The sequence below is a fragment of the Anarhichas minor genome, unplaced genomic scaffold, assembly GCF_050575085.1.
Source record: "Anarhichas minor isolate MPS153535 unplaced genomic scaffold, ASM5057508v1 ptg000023l, whole genome shotgun sequence".
Classification (NCBI taxonomy): Eukaryota; Metazoa; Chordata; class Actinopteri; order Perciformes; family Anarhichadidae; genus Anarhichas; species Anarhichas minor.
This window is the reverse complement of record NW_027466469.1, coordinates 2,388,345-2,414,254: the sequence shown is the minus strand read 5'-3', so window position 1 is coordinate 2,414,254 and position 25,910 is coordinate 2,388,345. Positions and strand designations below refer to the sequence as shown.

Sequence of the window (25,910 nt, the reverse complement as noted above, 5' to 3'; positions counted from 1 at the left end):
AGCATGTGGAAAAAAGTCATAGTATAGCATGTGGAAAAAAGTCATAGTATAGCATGTGGAAAAAAGTCATAGTATAGCATGTGGAAAAAAGTCATAGTATAGCATGTGGAAAGAAATCATTAAAGTCATAGTATAGCATGTGTAAAAAAGTCATAGTATAGCATGTGGAAAGAAATCATTACAGTCATAGTATAGCATGTGGAAAAAAGTCATAGTATAGCATGTGGAAAAAAGTCATAGTATAGCATGTGGAAAAAAGTCATAGTATAGCATGTGGAAAGAAATCATTAGTCATAGTATAGCTTGTCGAAAGAAATCATTAGTCATAGTATAGTTTGTCGAAAGAAATCATTAGTCATAGTATAGCTTGTCGAAAGAAATCATTAGTCATAGTATAGTTTGTCGAAAGAAATCATAGTATAGCATGTGGAAAAAAGTAATAGTATAGCATGTTAAAAAAGTCATAGTATAGCATGTTAAAAAAAGTCATAGTATAGCATGTTAAAAAAAGTCATAGTATAGCATGTTAAAAAAGTCATAGTATAGCATGTTAAAAAAGTCATAGTATAGCATGTTAAAAAAAGTCATAGTATAGCATGTTAAAAAAAGTCATAGTATAGCATGTTAAAAAAAGTCATAGTATAGCGTGTGGAAAAAAGTCATAGTATAGCATGTTAAAAAAAGTCATAGTATAGCATGTTAAAAAAAGTCATAGTATAGCATGTGGAAAGAAATCATTAAAGTCATAGTATAGCATGTGGAAAAAAGTCATAGTATAGCATGTGGAAAGAAATCATTACAGTCATAGTATAGCATGTGGAAAAAAGTCATAGTATAGCATGTGGAAAAAAGTCATAGTATAGCATGTGGAAAAAAGTCATAGTATAGCATGTGGAAAAAAGTCATAGTATAGCATGTGGAAAAAAGTCATAGTATAGCATGTGGAAAAAAGTCATAGTATAGCATGTGGAAAAAAGTCATAGTATAGCATGTGGAAAGAAATCATTAAAGTCATAGTATAGCATGTGGAAAAAAGTCATAGTATAGCATGTGGAAAGAAATCATTACAGTCATAGTATAGCATGTGGAAAAAAGTCATAGTATAGCATGTTCAAAAAAGTCATAGTATAGCATGTTAAAAAAGTCATAGTATAGCATGTTAAAAAAAGTCATAGTATAGCATGTTAAAAAAAGTCATAGTATAGCATGTTAAAAAAAGTCATAGTATAGCGTGTGGAAAAAAGTCATAGTATAGCATGTTAAAAAAAGTCATAGTATAGCATGTTAAAAAAAGTCATAGTATAGCATGTGGAAAGAAATCATTAAAGTCATAGTATAGCATGTGGAAAAAAGTCATAGTATAGCATGTGGAAAGAAATCATTACAGTCATAGTATAGCATGTGGAAAAAAGTCATAGTATAGCATGTGGAAAAAAGTCATAGTATAGCATGTGGAAAAAAGTCATAGTATAGCATGTGGAAAGAAATCATTAGTCATAGTATAGCTTGTCGAAAGAAATCATTAGTCATAGTATAGTTTGTCGAAAGAAATCATTAGTCATAGTATAGCTTGTCGAAAGAAATCATTAGTCATAGTATAGTTTGTCGAAAGAAATCATAGTATAGCATGTGGAAAAAAGTAATAGTATAGCATGTTAAAAAAGTCATAGTATAGCATGTTAAAAAAAGTCATAGTATAGCATGTTAAAAAAAGTCATAGTATAGCATGTTAAAAAAGTCATAGTATAGCATGTTAAAAAAGTCATAGTATAGCATGTTAAAAAAAGTCATAGTATAGCATGTTAAAAAAAGTCATAGTATAGCGTGTGGAAAAAAGTCATAGTATAGCATGTTAAAAAAAGTCATAGTATAGCATGTTAAAAAAAGTCATAGTATAGCATGTGGAAAGAAATCATTAAAGTCATAGTATAGCATGTGGAAAAAAGTCATAGTATAGCATGTGGAAAGAAATCATTACAGTCATAGTATAGCATGTGGAAAAAAGTCATAGTATAGCATGTGGAAAAAAGTCATAGTATAGCATGTGGAAAAAAGTCATAGTATAGCATGTGGAAAAAAGTCATAGTATAGCATGTGGAAAAAAGTCATAGTATAGCATGTGGAAAGAAATCATTACAGTCATAGTATAGCATGTGGAAAAAAGTAATAGTATAGCATGTTAAAAAAGTCATAGTATAGCATGTTAAAAAAAGTCATAGTATAGCATGTTAAAAAAAGTCATAGTATAGCATGTTAAAAAAGTCATAGTATAGCATGTTAAAAAAAGTCATAGTATAGCATGTGGAAAGAAATCATTAAAGTCATAGTATAGCATGTGGAAAAAAGTCATAGTATAACATGTGGAAAAAAGTCATAGTATAGCATGTGGAAAGAAATCATTAAAGTCACAGTATATCATGTGGAAAAAAGTCATAGTATAGCATGTGGAAAGAAATCATTAGTCATAGTATAGCATGTGGAAAAAAGTCATAGTGTAGCATGTGGAAAAAAGTCATAGTATAGCATGTGGAAAAAAGTCATAGTATAGCATGTGGAAAAAAGTCATAGTATAGCATGTGGAAAGAAATCATTACAGTCATAGTATAGCATGTGGAAAAAAGTCATAGTATAGCATGTGGAAAAAAGTCATAGTATAGCATGTGGAAAAAAGTCATAGTATAGCATGTGGAAAGAAATCATTAGTCATAGTATAGCTTGTCGAAAGAAATCATTAGTCATAGTATAGTTTGTCGAAAGAAATCATAGTATAGCATGTGGAAAAAAGTAATAGTATAGCATGTTAAAAAAGTCATAGTATAGCATGTGGAAAAAAGTCATAGTATAGCAAGTCAGAAAGAATGATTCAAGCTCCACGAGGGTTTTTAAATTGTTAATTTGGCTCAAAACAGAGAATTTTAAGGATATGACAAATTGTAATCTCAAAAGTCACTAAACCTGTCGGAAATATGGTGGCGAAAAAGAACGTTTGCCTCTTAGATGTAGTGAAATAAAACTGGAAAGAAGAAAAAAATTCAAATTGAGTAAAAGTACAGTTTATCATATAAACAAATGTGTTATCACTGTAAACACAAACTCGTTCAAGTCTAAATGCTGATTGCATATGATAAGTGTACTTTCACACAGTCTCTTTGACCAGCAAACAGCTGGTGAACAAATGGTATTACCCTATTAAGAAAGGGTAGATGTACCTAGAATACCATGTCGGTGGTGTAATCCCACTACGATGGCACAGGATCAGTGAGGTTAGGCCAACAAGGGTTTATTCCTATTGGCCATGGATTGTCAACAGGAGCTATAAATAGATGGCGTGGGGACGGCTAGTATTACAAAAAGTATAAGAAAATAAGGTAAGGTGAACTGAATTTTAACAATCACTACAGATATAAAACATAAATAGCTTAAAGAGTGAACTGGAAAAAAGGAATGTGTTGACACAAAACGACTCGGACCCAACACCGTCGGCTATAACTTTTAATTGTGACAACACTGAAAAGAATCAAGTAAATCCAGTTATTCTGCAGTGCTTTGTGTGCAACATTCATCGTTATTGTCCTTGAAGAGTCTTGAGAACTTTGTAAATACAAAATACAACAAAGCCATTTCATAGTTTCACTTTGAAGTAAGCTGACATAATCCATAAACACTTAAAATGAAAGAAAAGAAATCATAGCAATTCATTTTAGCTTTGCCTTTTGTTAATATCCAACACCATCTCTGAAGAAATATCTCAACGCCTCGACTGTTCAACTTACATTTTTGGCAAAAACTAGTTCCCAATATTGGCATCACAGATATGTGAAGTAGAAATACTGGTTCTGCACAACGGGAGGCCATAATGAAGTGGGATTTAAGCTAAAAGCCCAACAATATACTAATGTCCTCCTTCAATTTAACATGTTTGATCTGTGGTTGAACATAAGTCAATGAATGCTTCATCCTCATAGGCAGTGAGTATCAAAGGACTGAGCAAAGAGATGTGACAACATGCTGCAGTTGTGCAAAACATAGTGGAACAAAATGGCGTTTTTTTTGTTTTTGACAACATGCAGTACATATTAAACCAAATGCTCTTTTACTCGTGGTTTTCAAACACCCCGACTAGAAATACTTTTGGGGCTGTAAATATAAGCTGTAAAATGTTTAATGCTGATGAGCTAAACACAGAATGTACCTGTTCAGTGAACCATTAAGTGAGCAGGATTCATCTCGTATAGAACGTCTCACACTCTGTCTAGTAACTACACTCTCACAATGACTTGTATCTGAGATACAAACACCTCATCACTCTTAGTGTTCTTCAATTTAAAACAAAAACACATTTTAAAAAGATAACAGCATGATTAGAATTAAAATGAGACTCCTGAAATACTGTCGTACCCATGAAGAATAACTGAGCTACAGAAACTGTGAAATGTTTCAGCACCATTATGTTTTTGTCTAAAATAAGTTCATTGATAAACAGTGTCACATCACAAAAAGGAAGGGTACAAAAAAAGACATAATTAGGCCAACTTTGGATCACAGATTGCTAAATGATTTCAAAATGCATAACCTCAATCTCAATGTAGTTTAGCATGAACAGCCCAACTGTGCTGAACTACTCAGACGTCTACAATTAACCAAATGATCATTTATTATATTAGAAGAGTTTCTGACATAAATCGAGGGAAATAAAAAAACATGCTACACAGCCAACATGATAACAGTCATTCTTTGTGTGCTGCTCTTAAGACAACAGTGAATAGGATCACATCATAGTGCAACTCATTCTTAATGGTTGCATTAAACTCTTTCTAGAGCCAGATAACAAGGTTTTATAAAATAGAAGTTCAGTTAGTCACAGTTAGGTATTGGGCAATTTGGTGCATTTTCTAATTGCCAACACGTGAGGCGTCATTTAGTTTATCACAACCAAGCCATCGAGTAACCCAAAGAGATTAAAACATGTCCTCAGAATGGTTCCTAGTTTTTACTTGACCCAGTTAAATAGATTTGAAACCATCCTAGTGGAATAAAAATATGGTTTAGAGACATCGGAGTACTGCAGTAGTGTTTCTGACTATGAGAACTGACCGCTGTTAAAAATAAATACTAAGCGAGAGGCTGAACACAATGTCTGCAGATTCTCCAAAGATGTCGCTGGACAACGTGAGGTAGAGGATCACACGAGCAGATTGACAGACAGTGGGGCACGGGGTTGGTGGCGGTTGTATTTGTGAGAGGCAGAAAAGACAACAGTGTTCACACTTCCCCAAAATTGGTGTGGCCCGTCTCCTTGGCGTGCTCACGAGCTTCCTTTTGTCCCACCAGGCCCGTCTGGCACACAATGCAGCGCAGCGCAAAGCGGTTAACGTCCGTGAACTGGCGCTTGCGGCGGGCCTCGTCCGCGAGCTCGAGGGCCTGTGCCAGGATCACGTCGTCCGTGGTGGAGAAGATTGTCTGGGGCGGAGCGTCGGAGCCGGCCGTCTCTTTCTGCAGCGGGTCGTAATGGATGCCGTCGTAGATGAGCAGCACGCGTTTGTGGTAGCCGGCGTCCTCCCCGAATCGATCCACGCGGACCGTCTGAGTGTCCACCACGCAGATCTCACACTGGTAGAACTTGGACATGATAGACACCTCGATGGCTCCCCCCCAGGTGTCGTCACGTCTTATCCACGCGCAGTAATCCTCGTTGGTCTTTCCCAGCACTGCTTCAGAGTAAGCTGCGGGGTCACTGGACACAATCTGGGCGATGAGGCCTCGCATCTCAGGGGCACAAGCCGGGTCGTATACGCCACCTTCCACCACATAATACACACTGGTGAAGAGGCAGGAGTTGTCAGCTGGGACCACTCGACGTGCCAGCGTGGGTGAGGCTTCCAGGCGTGGAGCTTTAGTCACAGTGGGATGATCCGGAGGAGGCTTTGGCTTGTTCTTTTCTTCCTCAACTATGAGCGTGTCTCCTGTAGAGGTTGAGACAACACAACTCAGGTAAGAAGAGAGGAAGATGCATCTTATCTTAAAACTATCACGGTAACTAAATGTTGAGCTTAAGGGTCGGTTTGCCACGTTTTGAGATTCCTGCTGCCACTTCAATACAACGAGGTGAACTGAATGTCTCATAGCATTAAATAATTAAGTTTAAAAAAACAGTTGCTTTGGGAAATTCACAGAACACTGTCCATCATTTTCATGGTTGCTTAAGGTTAACCCAGTCATAACAGTCGTGGTATGTCTTGAAAACATGTAATTCAATAATAAAACAGTCAGACAAACGATCAATGCTGTGAATGTATCTGGATTTCTGATAACGTGCCTGATTTGATGGGGTAGTCCTTGAGGTGAGCGTCTCCATTTTGAAGATCCAGGCTGGAGGGAGGATAACCGACCATGATCTTCTGCACATCACAGGGGATACCAGTCAGCTCCTCCACCTTACTCTTCAGCTCTTGCACGCAGGACTGATGAGTCAAGCCCTGCATTATGTGGCTGCCATTTTTGGTCTTACAGCGAAGCCGCAACATCCTACCTATAAAAACAGGAGACAACATGTCAGTAACACTGCAGGCACATTTGTTGTTAAGGGATTGTAGCGATCAAGAGAACACTTTCTGAACATCTGGATTTATAAAGACCGTTAAATCAACTTTGTAATTTGTTATGTTGGTTAATGACGATACAATCCTAGCTGGAATGTATCAAACTGTATTCATATCCAGTTTGTTAAGGAAGGTTACATCATCACTTGTTACTGAGTACAGTATGGTCATGGTATAGTATATCAGAGAAATGTCATAAAAAGTGCCAAAAGATGTCATAGTAGAGTGTGTAATAACAAATATTAGTCTAGCATGCCATAAAAACCAATAACAAAAAATACTGTAGTACGTCATAAAAAAGTCATAGAAAAGTATATCATAAATCATACTGTAGTATTTAAAGTAAATGTTAGAAAAACTAGTATAGTATCAAAGTATATTATAGTATAAAAATGTCAGTGTAGTATGTCATAGAATGTCACAAAGTCAGAGTATGTTATAGCATGTCAAAAGAGGCACAGAAAATAGTGAAAGAATGTCAGTTTTGTTTGACATAAATAAGTCGTAACAGTAGAAAACGACTTTACTGAATGTCATTTAGTTTTTCACATACGAAGCTTGAGGTTTTTGAATGTCTGTCATTTTCTATGATGTCATAACCCCCAACACATATGATTTAGTGTTATTGTGTATAAATGTAATGAACAGTGGTGTTGGACTGCTGCTAGACTGCCCCGTTAACACGTGCCTCCCTGTGTGTGCGGTAAGCCTGAGAGCAAACAGGTCTTTGGCCGCAGTGTTCTTGAAAGGCGAAAGTCCAACAAATATGGATTGAAGCGGCACATTTCACGAGGTAAAAAAGTTTGTGGATTTCCGCAATTACTCCATCTTTCTTTTATCAATACATTTTGACTTCTGGACTGAGTCAACTACAGAGTTGAGTGCTGTGTGTGAGGAAGAGGAAAGGTGAACTATTGCGTGCAATGTGTCTGGAAGCTATTCATTAATGATAACTGTTATAATGTCAACGCAATGAATAAAGCTCCCAACTATTTGGTGAAGCCCCATAGTATAGTGTGTCATAGTATAGTGTGTCATAGTATATAGTGTGTCATAGTATAGTGTGTCATGAAGAGTCATAAAAAAAGTCATAGTTGGAGTAAGTTATAGAAAATATAGTATAGTAGTCATAAAAGTGCTAGAGTTGTACGTCCATGGATGCTGGGGAGAATGTGTCCAGGCTGTGTGATGAAGAGCACCAAAGGCAGGAGTTATGGTAGAGGGGGACATGCTGCCGCCCTAGACGTTTGTTTTTCTGAAATAGTGCAATTTGGTGCATTCTGGCCATGATTTCTGTCCCAAGCAAAGGCACCAATGTATGCATGAAAAGTATAAATTACACCATTTTACCTTCAAAATAAATGCCATTTCTCTCCTTACTGATGAAAACTTGTAGTTATTTCAACAATCCAACTATATTTTAGAATAACAATTATAACAAATATCCTCACCTCTTATCTTTAAAAAGGCAACCAAAATCTACATCTGTCAATAAAAGAGAAAAGTTAAAATTCCTGTCACTTTCACATTAACTTATGTGACGGCACACTGTTATTAGAATATTTGTGAATATGCCGGTAGTTCAAGTATCAAAGTCAGATACAACCGTCCTCCTGGGTTGAGATGGCATTTTGCCTACTGACAGCTTTGGTAAACTATTCTCAAAATATAAATAATGAACCTTGTGTGTGTATGCACACTCGAAAAACACTTTCCCAAAAGCATCTGTTATAATATGAAATGGAGTTTCATGTTGGCTTTTTGCCAATGTAGCGTCTATGCTGCATGCAACTGTAATACACTGCTGGAAGATCTTAGATGTGAACTCATTTTTAAATCAGGTTAGAAACATTTCTCTTCACATGTACAATTGAGCAACTACGTCTTTAGTGTTGAGTGCAGCAAATGAGACTGTTGTCATTCTAATGATGGAACAACAATGTATATGCCCGTCACACATTATACTGGTAGATAAAAGTCATTTTTAGTTTTAAACTAAAAGAAAACAGTAATTTTACTGCTTTAAAAAGTGAAAGTAGACAAAAGGTAGTGCACCATTTCAAATCAACTCAAATATTTACCTCAACTAAGGAGTGGTCTGTATTTGAGAAAGGGTGGGGCTCCTTCCTTGGTCCAAAAATAAAAAGGCAACCAGACAAGAAAGCAGGGTCTATTATTTCTGGTTGCCATCGTTATTTGGGTTATGGAATGGAAATAAAAATGCCTAAAGGATTATCAAAATGTAAAAAACAACAAAAAAAACGTGGCGAAGTTTGTTGAAAGTGATTAAGTGTGAGGCACAAACTGGGACTAGAGCAGAACCCCTGAATCACTCATAATAATAGGTGGAGTTGTCCCTTATATGCAACGCAACTAGTTTATCGGTGAGGGGATTAAACGACCTCGAATCTTTTAAAACATGGGTTTTACCTTTTCAGAAAACATGCATTCAAGTTACCTCAAAATACTTCATCGCGTGTTTAGTGTTGGTTATTTAACGTTAGTTTGGAATTAAGCACTTGTACCGTGTAGCTATGAGCTAGTTCTCATTGTGTTTGTTAGCCTAACTTATGCAACAGAGCAACAACCAGGCTGTTTCTAAATGGACCCGGCATAACAATTAAACTGCTGACGAGCAGCAGGGTAAAACACATGACAGCGACGTTGCTTTGTTTTGTTTTCTTTGTTCTGTCAGCCAGACTTAGTGAACTCAACAGCAGGAGATAGTGGGCTGGGCTGGGCTAGGAATGCCCTCCTAAGCAAGACACATTCAGCTGTACGTGGAGCCAATCGTTGCATAACTCAATAAATAACAGTAGGAGTTATTGACACGTTCATCTTGAACAAGAAACGTTATGAAAGAAACAACGTGACTTGTCCGGAGTCACTAACATGTAACGTGTGAGCTAACTAGCTATATCATGTATCATCTGCTAATGTTAGCATGCTAACCTGCAAGTCGACCGTTTTTACAAGCATCCAGGCAGACTTTGGTAAATTCTGTTTCCTGCCTTATATAGACGACATGGTGTATTACGTGACATGCAAACCAGCTTAGTTGTTTTTCTTCTTACCTGCTGTTGACTTCAGCTCAGCCTTAAACAACTCGTTCGAGTTGAACTGCGCCTCGCCTGGAAAGCAGACGAGAGCAGGCGGACGTAGAAAGGGGCGTTGACAAAAAACTGCGTTCAAGTCGGACCGTTTTCAGCCGCCTGCTTCTTCTTCTTCTTTCTTTTGCTTTTTTTGGCGGTTGGCAAACAGCTTTCGGGTGCATTACCGCCTCCCACTAATCTGGAGTGTGGACTAAGGACTCTAATACGACAACCAAACGAAAAGAAATACATATGTGTGTAAATGAATATATATATATATATAAATGAATATATATATATATATATATATATATATATATATATATATATATATATATATATATATATATATATATATATATATAAATGAATATATATATATATATATATATATAAATGAATATATATATATATATATATATATATAAATGAATATATATATATATATATATATATATAAATGAATATATATATATATATATATAAATGAATATATATATATATATATATATAAATGAATATATATATATATATATATAAATGAATATATATATATATATATATATATATATATAAATGAATATATATATATATATATATATATATAAATGAATATATATATAAATGAATATATATATATATATATATATAAATGAATATATATATATATATATATATAAATGAATATATATATATATATATAAATGAATATATATATATATATATAGAAATGAATATATATATATATATATAGAAATGAATATATATATATATATATATAAATGAATATATATATATATATATATAAATGAATATATATATATATATATATATATATATATATATACACACACATATAGAAAAAATAAATAATAATACATTTCTTTCTCAAATTCTATTCATTAGTGTTGTTGACTCTAAATATTCCAGAAAAAGTTTCCAACATTTGTCACTAAAGCTTTCCTCTCCAATCTCTCTTAGACCTTTTTTCAAAACTTCTCTCTCTGACTCGTACCTCTGACAGGACAATAAAACATGGTCCACGGTTTCTTCTTCTCCACAAAATTTACACTTTCTATTATTATGCTTTCTAATAACATAGAGGGAACTGTTCAGACCAGTATGGCCATTCCTTAGTCTTGTCATAATCGTCTCCTCTTTTCTAGTTCGTCCACTAGATCCTGCTCCCAACCAATGGTTTATTTTTAAACAGATATCTTCCTTTACTCCCTTTATTACATTCGTTCTGACATATCTTTTTAATTTGTCCCTTAATCACCACTTTAGCTTCTGACTTACTTATATTTACATTAACGTTATTTCTCCCACTCTTCAAAGCCCTTTTTGCTGCTTTATCCGCCTTCTCATTGCCATCGACTCCAACATGGACCCACACTAAATGAACCGCTATCCGCATTTGATGGATTCTTAAAAATGATTGTAGAATTTCAAACAGTAAATCCTCTCTGCTTTTGGAGTGGCAAAATGTCGAACTCGTTAGCACTGCACATGAGTCTGATGCAATCACCACTCTCTCTGGCCTGACGTCCTCTACCCACTGTAACACAATAACTACATGGCCATCATCTCACATGTAAACACAGATACATCATCACTGAGTCTCTTCCCACACTCCAAATGGAATTCTGGGATTACTGCTGCTGCTGCTGTTCTACCAGTTTCAGGGTCTTTAGATCCATAAATCTGTATTTAATTGTGGTAACTGATGTATGACTTGAAGATGTTACAGTTTCCCCCACGTTCATCTCTCATCAGTTCAAGGAGGCCAAGATCAATTTCAGGCTGTGGCAGTAACCAAAGAGGAACAGCTAACCACAGCTGGAGAATAACTCCTATAACCTAATTCACTAGCCTTCTTCTGAACAACCCAACCAAAGCTCTTTGTTGGCCTGTTGTCATGTTCCCAGCATGGCTCAATTGCACTTATTGTTGGATGGTTGTTATGTCCTTGTAAACTGACCCAATATGTCATCATGATCTGTATTCTTCTCAACTCCAACGGCATTTCCCCCATTTCTACCTGCAATGCCGGCACAGATGTTGTTTTAAAGACCCCACTACATATTCTTGACGCTTGTATTACATCCAGTTTTCCCAACAAGGTTTTAGACGCCGACCTATAAGCCACACAGCCATAGTCTAGAACTGATCTTGGGCGACTGTGGCTAAGTGGAGCGCAGGGCCGTCCTTCAATCAGAGGAGCGGCGGTTCGATCCCCGACTCCGCTAGGAGCATGTTGATGTGTCCTTGAGCAAGACACTTAACCCCAAAATTGCTGGTCTTTAAGTTTGGATGTGTTTTTATATATTTAACTATGTTATTATTATAATTGAGGATATAAGATTGGGCATATTTTAGTTTTTGGATGTCATATTTATTTAAACATTTATATAAATAAATATATGTAAAGACAGCGTCATTTCTAAATCATACAACCGTAAATTTAAGAAATTTAAAAACTGAACCACTGTCCAAACATCACAGCTACATAAACAGGCTACACACGGAGGAAAAGCAACGCTGCACGTTTCCATCAGTGACAATTGTGCTTTTCTTTTAATACGTTTTGTGATGCTTCACAATCATTGATCGATGGACACATTCCAGTGACTGAAAACATGTTGACATCAAGTAGGATGTAGGCTTTCTCAATAAATATCTTTATTTACAGATGCTAAATAAATAACCTTATATATTATTATTGTTATTGCACAAAATGAGACTAATAGCCAACAAGCTAGCGTTAAGTATTACAATTAGACAGAAAATTAGGATTTCAATTTTTTTTATACTATATTTATCCTGTTAATTAAGGATACATTTGTCTCTGCATTTGACCCATCCCTATATATGGGGAGCAGTGGGCTGTCTTTGACATGCGACACGTCAAAGGCCATGGTTCGAACGAACAACCTTGTGGTCACCAGACAAACCTCTTAACCCAGTGAGCCACGGTCGCCCACCTTTTCCACTAAAGGAAATCTAAGAGCCAATCAGCTCTTTGATCCGAAGACAGCAAGAAGTTTCCCATCATGCCTTGGGGTCACGCAGTCAGTGGAGAGCAACTGCAGCGCCTGGCTCTAAAATCTGCGGCCACCCCGCTCTCGTGAGGTTATCGTTGCCCACGTGATCATGACGTCAGCGCAAGTCCCATCATGCCCTGGGGTCATGCAGTCGGTGGAGAGCAATTCTGCATAGCCTGGCTCTAAAATCTGCGGCCGCCTCGCTCACGTGAGGTCATCGTTACGCACGTTTTCATGACGTCAGAGCAAGTCGGACGCAAATCTACCCAGCATGCATTGTGCTCCGATCGCCGGTGATCGATTCTGCGCACGCCTGGCTTAAGTCGAACGAGCCTAATGCACATCCAGTAAGACTGATGTGTAGAACGTCAGTTTACGTCTTTACGACGTCGTGACGCTCTCTGGCTGACAAACCGTAAATCCCCTAATAACAGTTAGCTATTGGTGCAGGGCCAAAGTATTTCTGTAAACCAACCCCGGAAGTTTGCATTGCACGGGTTCCCGTGACAGAAAGCCAATGGGATTTATTCCATTGTATTTTGGAATATTGCAGAAAATAAGACCTATGGAAACACAAGATTATAATACTTAAATGTTTTGTTCAGAAAGATAACTTTTACAAATAAACACTTTTATAATTTTTGAAGCATAAATGAAATCGACAGAAGTAAAAAGCTAACGTTAGGCTATAAACGAACTACACCAATGTTACGGTTGCATGAGCGCGAGTACACAAGCTGGCTGTGATGCCGGAGTAGTCTGTGTGATGACATTTCAAAGTCTCATTTAGCCTTTTTCAAGACACGTAAAAGCAAAAATGTATGAGTGGGGTATTTAAGGATGCATAGGTCGTAAAACAAAATGTTAAATCACATAAGCTTGTGTGTACCATTTGCAATTACAAGTGGTGTTGAGTTGATCATCTTGCTGAACTAAAGTATCACAAACTTGTGTTTGCCACAGAGCTTATTTTCTGCAATAATCTAAAATACAATATAAAATCTCATTGGCTTTTTGTCGAGGGAACCAGTGTGACGCTAACTTTTGTTCCAGAGGTAAGAAAACCTGTTTCAAAATCCCATTGACAAACACTAATAACTGATCCAACCTTGGTCTTTTTCTCACCTCGTGTGTTTAGATAAGGACTGTAGTTAAAAAAACAAAAACAAATTATTAGTTGTTAACTTATTATTCATGTTTTTAAGGTTTGAATTCCTTGTTGCAAGTGTTGTAGTGGGTGGAGTGCTGCTAGAATAGAAATAGTAAACCGCAGAAACACATCAAGAGAATAGAACGCATTTATTCTGTTAATGAGGCCAAAACACATTCGTTTCCAGTTCTTTAAAACAATTAATTACAGTTATATCTGCTTACAATTGACTTAATAATTTTGTATGGTTTTACACCCATCTGTCCAATAATCATAAACTGTAATGACCTTGATTTGAAATCTCTTCGAATCTCGGAGGCCTAATATATATCAAGCAAAGCTGTTTCTATATGTCTTATTCAGTTCTTTAAGGATTGTGAAACAAAGAACAATTAAATGAAGGCCACAAATAATGGAATAACCATTTGGAAAATATCACATGCTCAGTGTCTCCTTCATTTTTACGGGGAATAAGTTCATGTAACTTCAAAATTCACTTTTATTGTCTGCTTAAAAGGCACAAGTAGGCTGATTCAGCAAAAAACTTAACAGTCAAAACTTACACAGTCATAGAGTGGAACTTGTGCATCTGTCTATTATTAGTAAGTATAATAGAAGGATTTTGTGTTTCGGATATGGCTGATTTAAAGCAAATTTAAAGGGTAAAGATACATTAAAATAAATTCATTAAAAGTTTGGCCAGGATGATGACATGAACACAAATGTCAAGAAATAGCTAAAATACCATTAAATGTTATGCTTTTGTTCCACAACATCCCTTCCTCATATATAGAGGCAAGACGAACAATACATTAACTGGACTAACTGATTAACTGATGAACTTTTAGGATTTAGTGAACATTGTGACAGATAACACTAGCTTGTGAACATTGTGAAATTTCAGCTTTTGACAGAAAACTACGTTGGTTTTAAAACCGCTGCTGGTACACAGTATGTCCAGAAATGTTGTGTATTAGTCTAACAAACCATTTCAGTATTTGAATTTCCTTTAGAAGCCAAAAACGACATTCTCTCAAATCCTAAAATAACAAACACAATACACAATAAACATAATCAATAAGATAAGACATAACAGATGATAGCTCGGAATACATTTTATAAGATCTACAGCTTGTTTGCATGGTAGATGAGGGTATTTATATTATAAAAATATGTGTACTACATCTACTTTATAACTATTTGTAATAGTGAAAATTGTTCTTGTTACATTCATACAGAAGAGCTAATTCTATTGATATACTTTAACTTCAGTAAGGCATTGTATTATTTACAATGATGATTAGTTGCCTGTTGTTTTGATTGGTTTTGTTGCACATGCAGAAGTGTTTATGATTATAATAGTCAGGCTTCCAGTTCTCAGCCTCGGCATGCAGAGTAAAGTTAAACAGAGAGGTTAAGATAGATAGGATCAAAACCAAAAAGTGACCTCATAATCTGACCATCATTTCCAAGAATGTGGTTTAAAAAAAAAAAAAATATATATATATATATATATATATTTTGATTCGTGACTGAACCCAGAACTGTTGCCCACATTGTGCCATGAAGGAAGAGGCTTTCATCTTCACTCAGAAGCGAACACAGCCACTAGTTTCTTCTGGACTGTCAGAGTCGCTTCCTTCGCACAGGGACTCCTTCAAGGAAAAGAAAATGTCACCGACGTTCACAAATGAATACCAAACAGCAGCAGATCCTACTGGAGGAAGCTAACAGCCTACCAGCGGGGCCAGGAGTCTTTTAAGTTCCTATTTGAAAAATGAGGTCATTCTGAGAAATGTGACAGTCCACATTAGTGGAGACTCTTCTTTAGCACATTCTCAAGAAGTGATTCATTATAAATCACATTCCGGCTCCTAGCGTGATATAGTAGCCTTAATTGTATGCAATAACAAGGAAATCAATACTTAAATACCCTGAGAATTCCTACATTATTTTCCCATTTAGAAATATATTTAGGTGTCTAATAAATACTATAATCAAAGAGTTTTACCATTTATGAAACGACCACAGAATCAGCGTCTGATAAGAGTTGTCCTGATAAGGACACTGAGATGAAACAATGGCGACAGCTTTCGTTCTTATTCAAGTACAAAAGTGGTTCGAAGGTTAGACAAACCAAAAGATTGAAAACCATAGAAAATGCACCACTGTGACAACAGATGGCCATGGGTTACTATGACATGAGTTGAACTGTGGGAAAGAAAATGAAAGGCGGGCTACACATGTACTAAATCTCCAAAATACTCACAGACAACTGCTTCCTGTCCGAGGCTTTAAGACAGGTTTAGAGGAAGTGGGGAAAGAGAGAGATAGAAATGTGGAGAGGGGCTGTAGCACTTTACCCATGAGGCCAGGCCAACACGTACACAACACGTACAAATATGAATATGCATTTTTAAATTTCAACATTTTTTGTAAGTTTGACATCTGTCATTTGTAGAATGTGTTCATTTTCTCAAATTGATTCAGTTTTTAATCATCACTGTAGATTTATGAAGGTTAAGGTTAGCTAACAATGTGTACTTGTACCAAAATACAGTACAAGATGCCTTTGGTGTGTGTGTGTGTGTGTCTTTTCTATCCCGTAGAGGCTAACTAATAAAAGTAGACGTGCTGTTCTGCATATTCAAGCCGGAGACAGCCCAGTGGTGAAGCAGAGGTCATGCAAGACAAACATCTGACTTTGGAAACAGACAGGCGCAACATAAAAAGACCCATTCAAGATCCAAGACATGCCCCGAGAGAGAAAGATACAGAGATGGATTCTATATACGTCATTTTCAACACGGAAAACTAAATCATCGAGACAATCCAAAACTGAGGCGAGGAAATGCCAGACACAGGGTTACAAACTGTGGTGGGAGGTGACTGAGTACAGTTGACGGTGACTGATTTAATGGGGGAGCCTGTAGCTACGGCACTAACTTGGCTTTGCCGTCCCTCTGGCATCAGAGCTGATGGGGTGGGGGCGAGCGGTAGCCAGGGCTGGTTGCCTGCGCTGTAGAGCCTGGGACGCTTGACCTGGTCGTGACTGGACAAGGGCGTGTAACTATTCCGCCGATGTATGAGAGCAGAGTCCCTGGGGATTTTATCCTGGTAGGAGATGAAATACCGCAAATGTTAGGGGAAAAAGATGAGGGAACACACAAAGACCCGGGGGGGAGGGGGGAGGGGGGGGGCGACACCTTACTGGACACAAACTAGCCGTCCTATCAACATGGATCCACAGCAACAGGTTAAAACATCTGAAGCCGTTTTAAGTGACAGACGCTGTTTCAACCAGGTTATTCAACCACACGACAACAAACATTGATGAACTGTAACAGTGCAGTCCTGATTGCACTGACAGACGAACAACTGCTCCAATCAAGATTAATATAAGATTTAAAAATGGATATAGATCAGCCGTTGCCTCCATCGAGGTAAAAGAACACCAAATTAACAACTGACTTAACATTCATTAGCTTGCAGCTCAAGCCAGGCTGATTAATTAGGGTTAAAGATAAAAGCAGCAAAACAAAACCGGGACACAGAAAAGGGATTCAAGGCAGCAAAGCCTCACACAGGGGATGAAGTGCAGACACAACGAGCCTATTAGACTTTGGATTAGACCGTGAGATTTGCTGATGAGTTTGGAATTATTACTTTGCAAGTAAACAAGAAACATAATTTGCAGCGATGATCACATTTGAAGCTTTACTTTAACGATGCTGTATGCACGTTCATGCAACAATGTGGTTCAGCTCGATGCAGAGCGACTTACAAGAGGCCGGTCTCGATGCGTGTTCACTGCCTCCACGTTGAGATAAAACATCTCCACTTTACAACCTAGAGGATAGGCGATAGAATACATTCTTAATAAAACATGCATACAATGCAGAAAAATAATCAGTGTTACGGTGTAATATTGAGAGCTATAGGTAAAAGCTTACCATATGCAACAGGGGTCAGCTTGAGTATTGTGTGGAGCGGGCATTTCATGTATGGCAGGTCTTCTATGGGATGAAGAAGAGAGTATGCAAAATTGTCTTATCATCTGCTGGTGGGAGGTCATATGTGTATATGTGTGTGTGCGCACTTGTGTTTGGCTGACCTGCACTCTTGTCCAGGAAGTAAGCGAGCAGGCAGCGCATCACAGCCTGGTGGCAGATGACCAACACGTTGCCCTGCCTCTCCAACTCCATGATAACCGGCTCCAAGCGTTGAACAAGGTCTTGGTAGGACTGAAAGAAAGAAGAGACTGTTTTAAACCCACCGTCGAAGGACACATTTAAACAAACAGGATTCAGTTTATTGCAAACAAAAGTATGGAAGGAGTGTTGTCAGGTCACCTCCCCTCCTGGGTAACGATAGTGGTACTTGTCCTGGTCCCTCAAAGCAAACTCCTCTGGGAACGCGTTCTCGATCATCTCATAAGTCATCTCCTCACACACACCCTGGAGAAGGACAACAGCATTTGTATTAATGTCAAAAGCACAAGTAAAGAGGAGAGTGGAAGCCCTTCACTGTGTGTGCACGCACGCACACGCGCACGCACGCGCACACGCACACACACGCACACGCACACACACACCATTTTATTTACTTCGCTGCCAAGAAAACATCACATGCAGAATTTAAATATAGTCCACATAGAGATTATATAAAGAAAAACAGCAGCAGGATGTTTTAAAAGAATAATGTCAGTTTCACACCAGAATACAGACACGGTACACATGTGATAGTAGTATATTGTATATATATATAATATATTGTAATATTGTAAATAGAGTACCAGGTGTAATCACCACATTCCCATCTCTATGAAGACCCTGTGAGGTTTCTCCTCTGGATGTTGCTCTATGCTTGAACAATAACAAAAGCACTGAAAGGCTTTGTGGCTGTGTTTCTCTTCTCTTACCTCGACACGGAAGCCTTCTTCACTTTGGCAATTGTGTAGAGACGGATTGTATCAAGTACTAATTTGAGGTACTTGAGTCTTTTCTTTTTATGCCACCTCTACTTCTACTCTACTATATCTCAGAATATTTATTATCAATCATTTGATCGCTTAGTTACTAGTTACATTACAAATTCAGATTTGTGCATTCAAATAGCTTATAAAATATGATGTTTTGTCATAAATTAAACTACTATTAATAGATTCATCGATTGACAGAAAGTTAACTGGCAAGAAGCCATTTTTCTACTTGAGTACTTTTTTATTTTTAATACTTTAATTACATTTTCTTTATTATACGTTCATACTTTTACTCAAGTAAGATTTTCAGTTCAAGACTTTTTACTTGTAACAGAGTATTTTGTTTACAGCATGGTATTAGTACTTCAGTAAAGGATCTGAATACTTCTTCAACAACTGATATTGTGCTACGTATTATCAGAAAGCCCCATTTCCTCCCGCTAAAGGATCTAAAAAATACAATGAATAAAATATAGTTTCTCTCTATCTAAACCAGAGCGCTGTCAATCTGTAATGATTCATAGAATTGTAAAATTCCCATCCCAATTGTAAAATGAAGGTACTGACTGCATCAATCTCGTTGAGTATCTTCCACTGTTCATAAGGGACGGCCAGCTCCTCTGCTGTCTGGATGGTTCTTCTCAGTTGGCTCGTCCACACCTTCAAATCCGACAATTCGTGCTCCTCAATGAAGTCTCGCAGGGCATGGGCGAACTGGATGTGAGAGATAAAGAGAGAGAATTCCAATCATCTGTCTGTTCATTATTTCTTCTTAATTAATTCCTTAGTACTTCTGCTTCATTAGATTCATGTCCAGTTGACCGAGACAAGAAAATGGGAAATGGAGATGATTAGATGTGATAAAGGGTATGACTCAGGTGTTCATAATAATACAGTTAAGTACACCTTATCCCACTGATCTGAGTTCATAAAATGAGGATTATGAAAAGAGAACCTGTTTCCCTCGAGGAGACAGTTCAGAGTCTCCTCCGATGCGGCCTTCAACGTTGTGGTCGCTCTCTCCGTGCCGACACAGGTAGATGGAGTGAGAGTCCACGTGGATGTTCATGAGGTAGTAGACAATCTTACTCTGGATGTAGTCCTGAACGCGGTTCACCAGAAAACGCCGGCCCACGTTCATCACCTTGATGAACGATAGGTCCCTGCAGGTGCCAATGAATCATGTAGGTGAGTCAAATAGTTGTTCAACGACACCATCTAGTGGTTTTCTTCTGAATTGCAACCGCAATTCCACAAAATGATACACAAGATGCAAACAATTTTACTGCTTGGTTAAAAAAAACATTCCAAAATAAGCTTTATGTGAATAATCTTGGAATATTACATTTTTGTAAACGGTATTAAATAACGTTTGAAAAACCAATATAGAAGCAGAAGGAGGTGATCAGTTCTTACTTGTCGTAATCATCAGGATCTAATGGTTGATAAGTAACCTTGTAGCACTCGATTCGTTTGAGGAAATCGCCCATGACCCTCTCTCTGTGTCTCTCAGGGTAGTCTGGACTGGACACTTTCACTTCCTGTCACAGGTATGTAGCACATTCAAACAATGTGAGCAAGCACGGCCGTTCTCACATAACACTGTAGATAGTGTGAATATTAATAGATTACGGGTTCGACCGAGACGACTCAAGAAGTCACAGTCAAACCTTTGAGTGTCGTTGGTGACACGAGATCATACCAGAATATTAGCAGCAATGACCTCTGGGTCGTCACACACCGACTCCACAAAGAACACCTGTTGGACAGAGGGCAGCTCACAGGGTCAACATGTGCAAAAGCTTCCTGAAAATGTCCATTGAATTGATGCAATGTCACATAATCAGCTGTTTCCACATCAGATAATTAAAGGCACTCAGTGGAGTGTTCAAGTAAACAAAAACAGTGATGTTTACATTCACTATCTCTTACCAAAATGAATTGTGTGTATTCTTGACTGAATTGTTTCCAACCATTTTTGCTAGCCATTAAGTCTTCTTTTCTGCATTTCCTGGGGTGTTGCAACGTGTCTTGGTGCAAGAAAAAAACTAACTGTCAATCAGTGGAGTAGCAGGAAACTGGCAGCAGAGCTGAGTGTTATGTTTCACACACGTGTGTCCTTGAGCACAAGGAGGAGATGCAATCAAAACGGGCATTGCTCCAAAAACATTGCTCAATATTGCTACTAGTGGTCAGACATTACACAAAGTACCTTTAAGAGACTTTCTGAACCAAAGAAATAGGGGAGTAGAACTAGCAGTGTTGCTAGCAGTTGCAACTATTTTCTGTGGTCATTTGACGAGTACAAAAGAAAATGGCAATTGCTCCTGAGACCTATGGAGCAGCAGCGGCGAGTGAGGCGGAAGGCTCATATAGACCAAGCGCTGCCGCTGGCCACCAGCCCGCTGTTCGATCATTTTATGTAACAAAGTGTAGCATTGGATAATTAACAAGCTAGCTAGCTAATTCATTTCCACGATACTTAATGCTACACTGATTACAGAAAATGAGCCCAAAAAAGTTGTCACATTTCAATACAGGAACAAGAGTGTGTGGATGAAGCATTCCTGTAAGTCTGTGTAGTGTATACGGAAGTTAGCCCGCTACAACAGGTGCAATGGCAACAGTACAAATAAAAATTGCGGCCGCTCTGACCATCCAGCTACATTGCTTTGAATGGGAATATCCCTTCTACTCTATTTTATTTCTATGATCCAAACTAAATTGATTGACAAATTAATTGACCTTTTTGTTCCTCTTCTATTTATCTTGTTGCACCGCACTTAAGGGTATTACAGAAACACAAAAACAGTTGACTCTAAATAATCTTGGTAGTTAAAGGCTGATTTAATCTTTTAACCAGTTGTGGCCACAGTGGCTTAACCAGTACAGGAAACTGCTTTATGCACAGTGTTTAAATATCAACGCCTATTTTCCACCAAAGCCCGTGAGGGAAAAGAGGAAACAATTGCAAAGTATGAACATAATTAAGCAAATCTCACCTTGAATGCATTCTCCTTCACAAAACCTAGAATGAGGTCACGCCGTTCTCTTGTTGTGTTTGTTGCATCAAACACCTAAAAAATAAAAGGAACACAAAGGAGGGAAAGAATTTATCATGTATGATGCGTGTCTTCACTGGTAAAATGTTTGAGGGACAGTTTAGGATTAAGACTGTCGTACTGCAAAAGGCGTTTCCCTTCTGGATATTTCTTTACGTTTGGAAATGAGTCAACATTGAGACACAAAGAGACATAGGCAGAGAGAGGACTCACTGCGATCTGACCTCCCTCCACCAACAGGTACGCCTTCACATCCTGCAGAGCTACCAGAGCACACTGCCTGTGGGAGAGAGAGAAAACATACATGGGAACAGTGCTCTGAAGGACCATCAGTATGCTCGCATTCACTAAAAAGATTCGTAAATGACATGGAAAATGTCAGAAATCAGAAAGTATTAGTAGTATTATGTCGTTGGAATCATGCTCTTTTGATCATCAAGTAGACTGCTAATCATAATAATAAATAAAAGATTAGTGTCTTATTTTACATATTTCTGCATAAGGGATATTGATAGTATCTTGGTTAAAAGATCAGGTAACTCAAACACACAAAAAAATGATTTTCTAATCTCCTAGTGGTGTCTAATCACGGAGACAGTTTAGTTTTTTATCGCCGAGGTTATGAGATATCTATCTCTTTAGATTTCTGCTGCCACCCCAACAAAATTGAGGTACATAGAATGCAATATGTGCTGCTGAAAGCACTGGAAAAAAATACATTTGCAAAGCTCAGCAGCAATATATTTTTTATCTTTGACAAAAGGTCTTGGTTACACGTTTGATAATCCATAGACCTTATTGTGCACGGTTTCATTTGGACTGCTCTTTTGAAAGAAAAGCAATATTTTTGGGGTGGATTTAGTACCTTGAAGGAATCCTGAGGGATTTACTGAACAGAACATCACTAAATTGTCTCGTAGAGTTAAAGAAATGGTTTTATACTTTGTAAAATGTGCCTAGTCGTTCTCAGGTAACTCTCGGCGAGAAAACGAAGAAGCGTATTCTCCAAAATGTCACTATCACTTACACTCAGGGGAATAATTTCCATTTGGGATAATCTAGTGTTGTTTTCTTCAGTAAATAACTATTTTCTGGCCACCACTTCTAATCTAACTCTCTGCAAGAAAGCAAAATGGCTTCTTTTTCCTTTAACCCCACCAAACTGATACTTCTTATGTGAAAAAGACAAAGACTTTACAGTTAGACCCAGCTGGCGGGCTTGTGTCAGCTTCTGAGTGACAGCGGCAGCTTGTTTAATATCTAGGTCACGATTCAGCGTGGGGACGCTGTCAAGAGCCTGTCGCATTTTTATGAAAGCCCTGAACGACAAACTCCATTTCGATTACCACTGCTGGATAAGACCATGAAGGAAAGAGAGAGACAGTTGTAATCTGTATTCTTAATCTTTTTTGGGAAATAAGCAGTGATTATACATTTGATCTGAATACAAAGCAGAAGAATTTGGTGGTGATACTTTGCACATTAACTATAAATCAGTGCCAGTTTAAGGTAGTATGAACATTATGCTGACTCTGTCTGTAGGCTGTAGGCCTGAAAACAGCTTAGTCACTGATGCAGCAGTGGAGGCTGCAGAATACCAAACAGAACCATGTTACTTGGGGGAAATGTTGGCATTAATATAAAAAAGACAAATGAACCTGAAAGAGCTGTGACACTGTTTACACAAAAAAAGTTAATAGACTCTTCAAGTAAAGGTGTGGACTGGACAGTAGAAATGCTGCAGCCTCCCTTACTGATAGATAAATAATATATATGAATGTCCTGTGTAATGACTGAACAACAGCCCACGATGGGCACATTTTGTAAAAGTGGAACTTACTTCCTTATTTTCATGGCTTCCTCATTGTCGTGCCGGAAGAAATCATAGGACTTATAAGCTCTGACGGCCTCTCTGCGGTACACGCCCAAGTTAAACACTGAAAAATGAACAAATGACATTAACAAGGCATTACAGCCGATGCTGAATTCAGCCTCCTATTCTCAGATACTCACATACAGTAGGCTGCGCACATTTAAATGTACATGTCATGTCAAATGGGGGTTGCTACATGAACCAATATGAAGAACGTTTGGACAGTCATTGCAAAGTATTTGAAAGTAAAAATAAACAGTTTCACCTGTAATCAATACATTCTTCTACTCTAATTTTATAACCCGTGACAAATTATCGGCAAAGATCTTTTGATTCTCCTCAATATATTGGTAAGGTTTTTGTTTTATTTTTAGAAAAAAAAATCAGATTTATATTATTGATTTAAAGTGTTAAATTAGTTTGTAGACCAATATACTCTACTTTTGAGTTGACACCCATGACACGATATGATTGTATATTGATTATAATTTGAAATATGTGCAGTGAGCTTGACTTAGATTTACTATTGGGGAAAATTGAACACACAAAGAAAACAGGTTTTTGTCACGTCATGTACCTTTGGTTGGGACTCCGATCCAGTTGAGGTAACGTGTGAGTTTCTTTGACATGTAGGTCTTCCCTCTTGCAGGCAGGCCGATCATTACGATCACCGTTGGAGAGTTTGTCATATTGGAGGCCCATGCTACACAGGGGACAGATGCACAAGCACATTAATAGAAACCCTACACAGTTATAGTGTCTGCAATGTGAATCACCTGCATGACAAAATGCTGCATAACAGGCAGAGAATTTAAGGTACGTAGATGTAAATGTACTGTCTCGGAAAGTTAGGCTGCGTTTCAACACAACTAATGAAAATACTGCAAGAAAAATGCATTTTGTTGCAGGATTCTTAAAGGACAAAATAATAATTAGGCCATGTGTGCACTGGACTAAAATAATTATCTCTTCAGACAAAAATATCATCAGCGGACTGGGATCGAAGACAGGATCTACAGAAATTAGAGGAGGAAACGTCCTGAGAAAGGCAATTTACTTAAGAACAGTGGAAACCACAGAAGGTGTCACAGAGTGAACAATACAAGGCTTTATGCTACAAGAGCACCTGTGGACGCTTAAAGCAGTCATGCAGAAGAACTTGTTCAAATGGAATTATTATTGGGTTAAGACTTCACTTACAGCACTTCTTCTCATTCATTCTCATGTCTGCTTTCTTAGCTTCTGCTGAGTTTGCAGAGCCGTTGTCTGTCTGAGTGCTCGACATGTTGAGAGTGTTGTTTGAGTAAAAAAAAAAAAAAAAATCAGCTCTCTTTCTGTCTCAGAAGGGATTATCCAAGCTGGGCTGAAACAGAGGAGTCAGATCAATGTCAGTCAGTCTATCACTTCCATGCATCTCTGATAGAACAGAATCTTAAACACAAAGCTGTGCATTCTCTAAAAAAAATATGTTATGGCTCCATGGATCCCTGGAAACATCCACCAGAAGGGCAAAGGATGAATATGCTGCCACATCATCTCTTAAAGGGAAAGAAGTCCGCTTGGCTAAACCCACTGTGTTTACAAAGCCGCATATGAGCAATGCCATCTTTCTCTCTTTAACTGCGGTGACTGAGTTCATGCGACGCGAAATCCGACAGAACAACATAATCCCAAATGAAAATGCCCAACAACATGTTCCGCCTCAAACATATTCTACACAGGACGCATCATATTCATTTTTTACCTGGTCGATATGTAAATAATACGAGTCGTGCCGGGCGGAAAGCCTCTGCGGACGCCGTTACACACCGTCGGCACGGGGGTCTCACGATTTTGCCGGACCGAGAGTTTGCACCCGCCGCTGCGGCCGGAGGAGCCAGTCTGGTCGGCCTGTCCTTGGTGCGGAGGTGCGTCCTCGGCCGGCTGGTGTCCTTCCAAGCGGAAGATGTGCCTCTACGTCATAATTTTTTTTCCTACCGTAACGTTGATAATAGATCATACGTCAATGCACAACCCATTATCACTAATTCAAAAAAGACTTCACAGACAGTAAGAGCTCTGCAGAGGATGAAGTGCAACCCAGCATGTGGAGAGAGAAACATTACGAAA

The 25,910-nt window shown here is 37.9% G+C and overlaps 2 protein-coding genes across 5 annotated transcripts; both read right to left on the bottom strand.

The window, feature by feature from the left end:
• Nucleotides 1-3,478: 3,478 nt before the first annotated feature.
• yod1 (YOD1 deubiquitinase) lies at nt 3,479-9,814 on the bottom strand. Of its 2 annotated transcripts, XM_076096885.1 has the most exons (4): nt 9,674-9,761; nt 8,051-8,084; nt 6,317-6,529; nt 3,479-5,963 (listed from the first exon to the last, which is right to left on the bottom strand). In XM_076096885.1, the coding sequence occupies exons 3-4, from the start codon at nt 6,522-6,524 to the stop codon at nt 5,263-5,265; spliced, it is 909 nt and encodes a 302-aa protein (XP_075953000.1). In that variant the 5' UTR covers nt 6,525-6,529; nt 8,051-8,084; nt 9,674-9,761; the 3' UTR covers nt 3,479-5,262. The 2 variants fall into 2 exon arrangements, with proteins under 2 accessions (XP_075953000.1, XP_075952999.1); XM_076096884.1 differs by lacking the exon at nt 8,051-8,084 and having other exon boundaries at nt 9,674-9,814.
• A 4,203-nt stretch (nt 9,815-14,017) lies between these two features.
• pfkfb2b (6-phosphofructo-2-kinase/fructose-2,6-biphosphatase 2b) lies at nt 14,018-25,813 on the bottom strand. Of its 3 annotated transcripts, XM_076096827.1 has the most exons (16): nt 25,002-25,116; nt 24,379-24,504; nt 23,769-23,865; nt 22,142-22,208; nt 21,869-21,943; nt 20,569-20,625; nt 20,283-20,407; nt 19,822-20,029; nt 19,434-19,580; nt 18,238-18,342; nt 18,000-18,129; nt 17,839-17,901; nt 17,670-17,734; nt 16,832-16,999; nt 16,155-16,177; nt 14,018-15,540 (listed from the first exon to the last, which is right to left on the bottom strand). In XM_076096827.1, the coding sequence occupies exons 1-16, from the start codon at nt 25,084-25,086 to the stop codon at nt 15,471-15,473; spliced, it is 1,611 nt and encodes a 536-aa protein (XP_075952942.1). In that variant the 5' UTR covers nt 25,087-25,116; the 3' UTR covers nt 14,018-15,470. The 3 variants fall into 3 exon arrangements, with proteins under 3 accessions (XP_075952942.1, XP_075952941.1, XP_075952940.1); XM_076096826.1 differs by lacking the exon at nt 16,155-16,177 and having other exon boundaries at nt 25,002-25,813; XM_076096825.1 differs by lacking the exons at nt 16,155-16,177; nt 25,002-25,116 and having other exon boundaries at nt 24,379-24,974.
• Nucleotides 25,814-25,910: the final 97 nt, after the last annotated feature.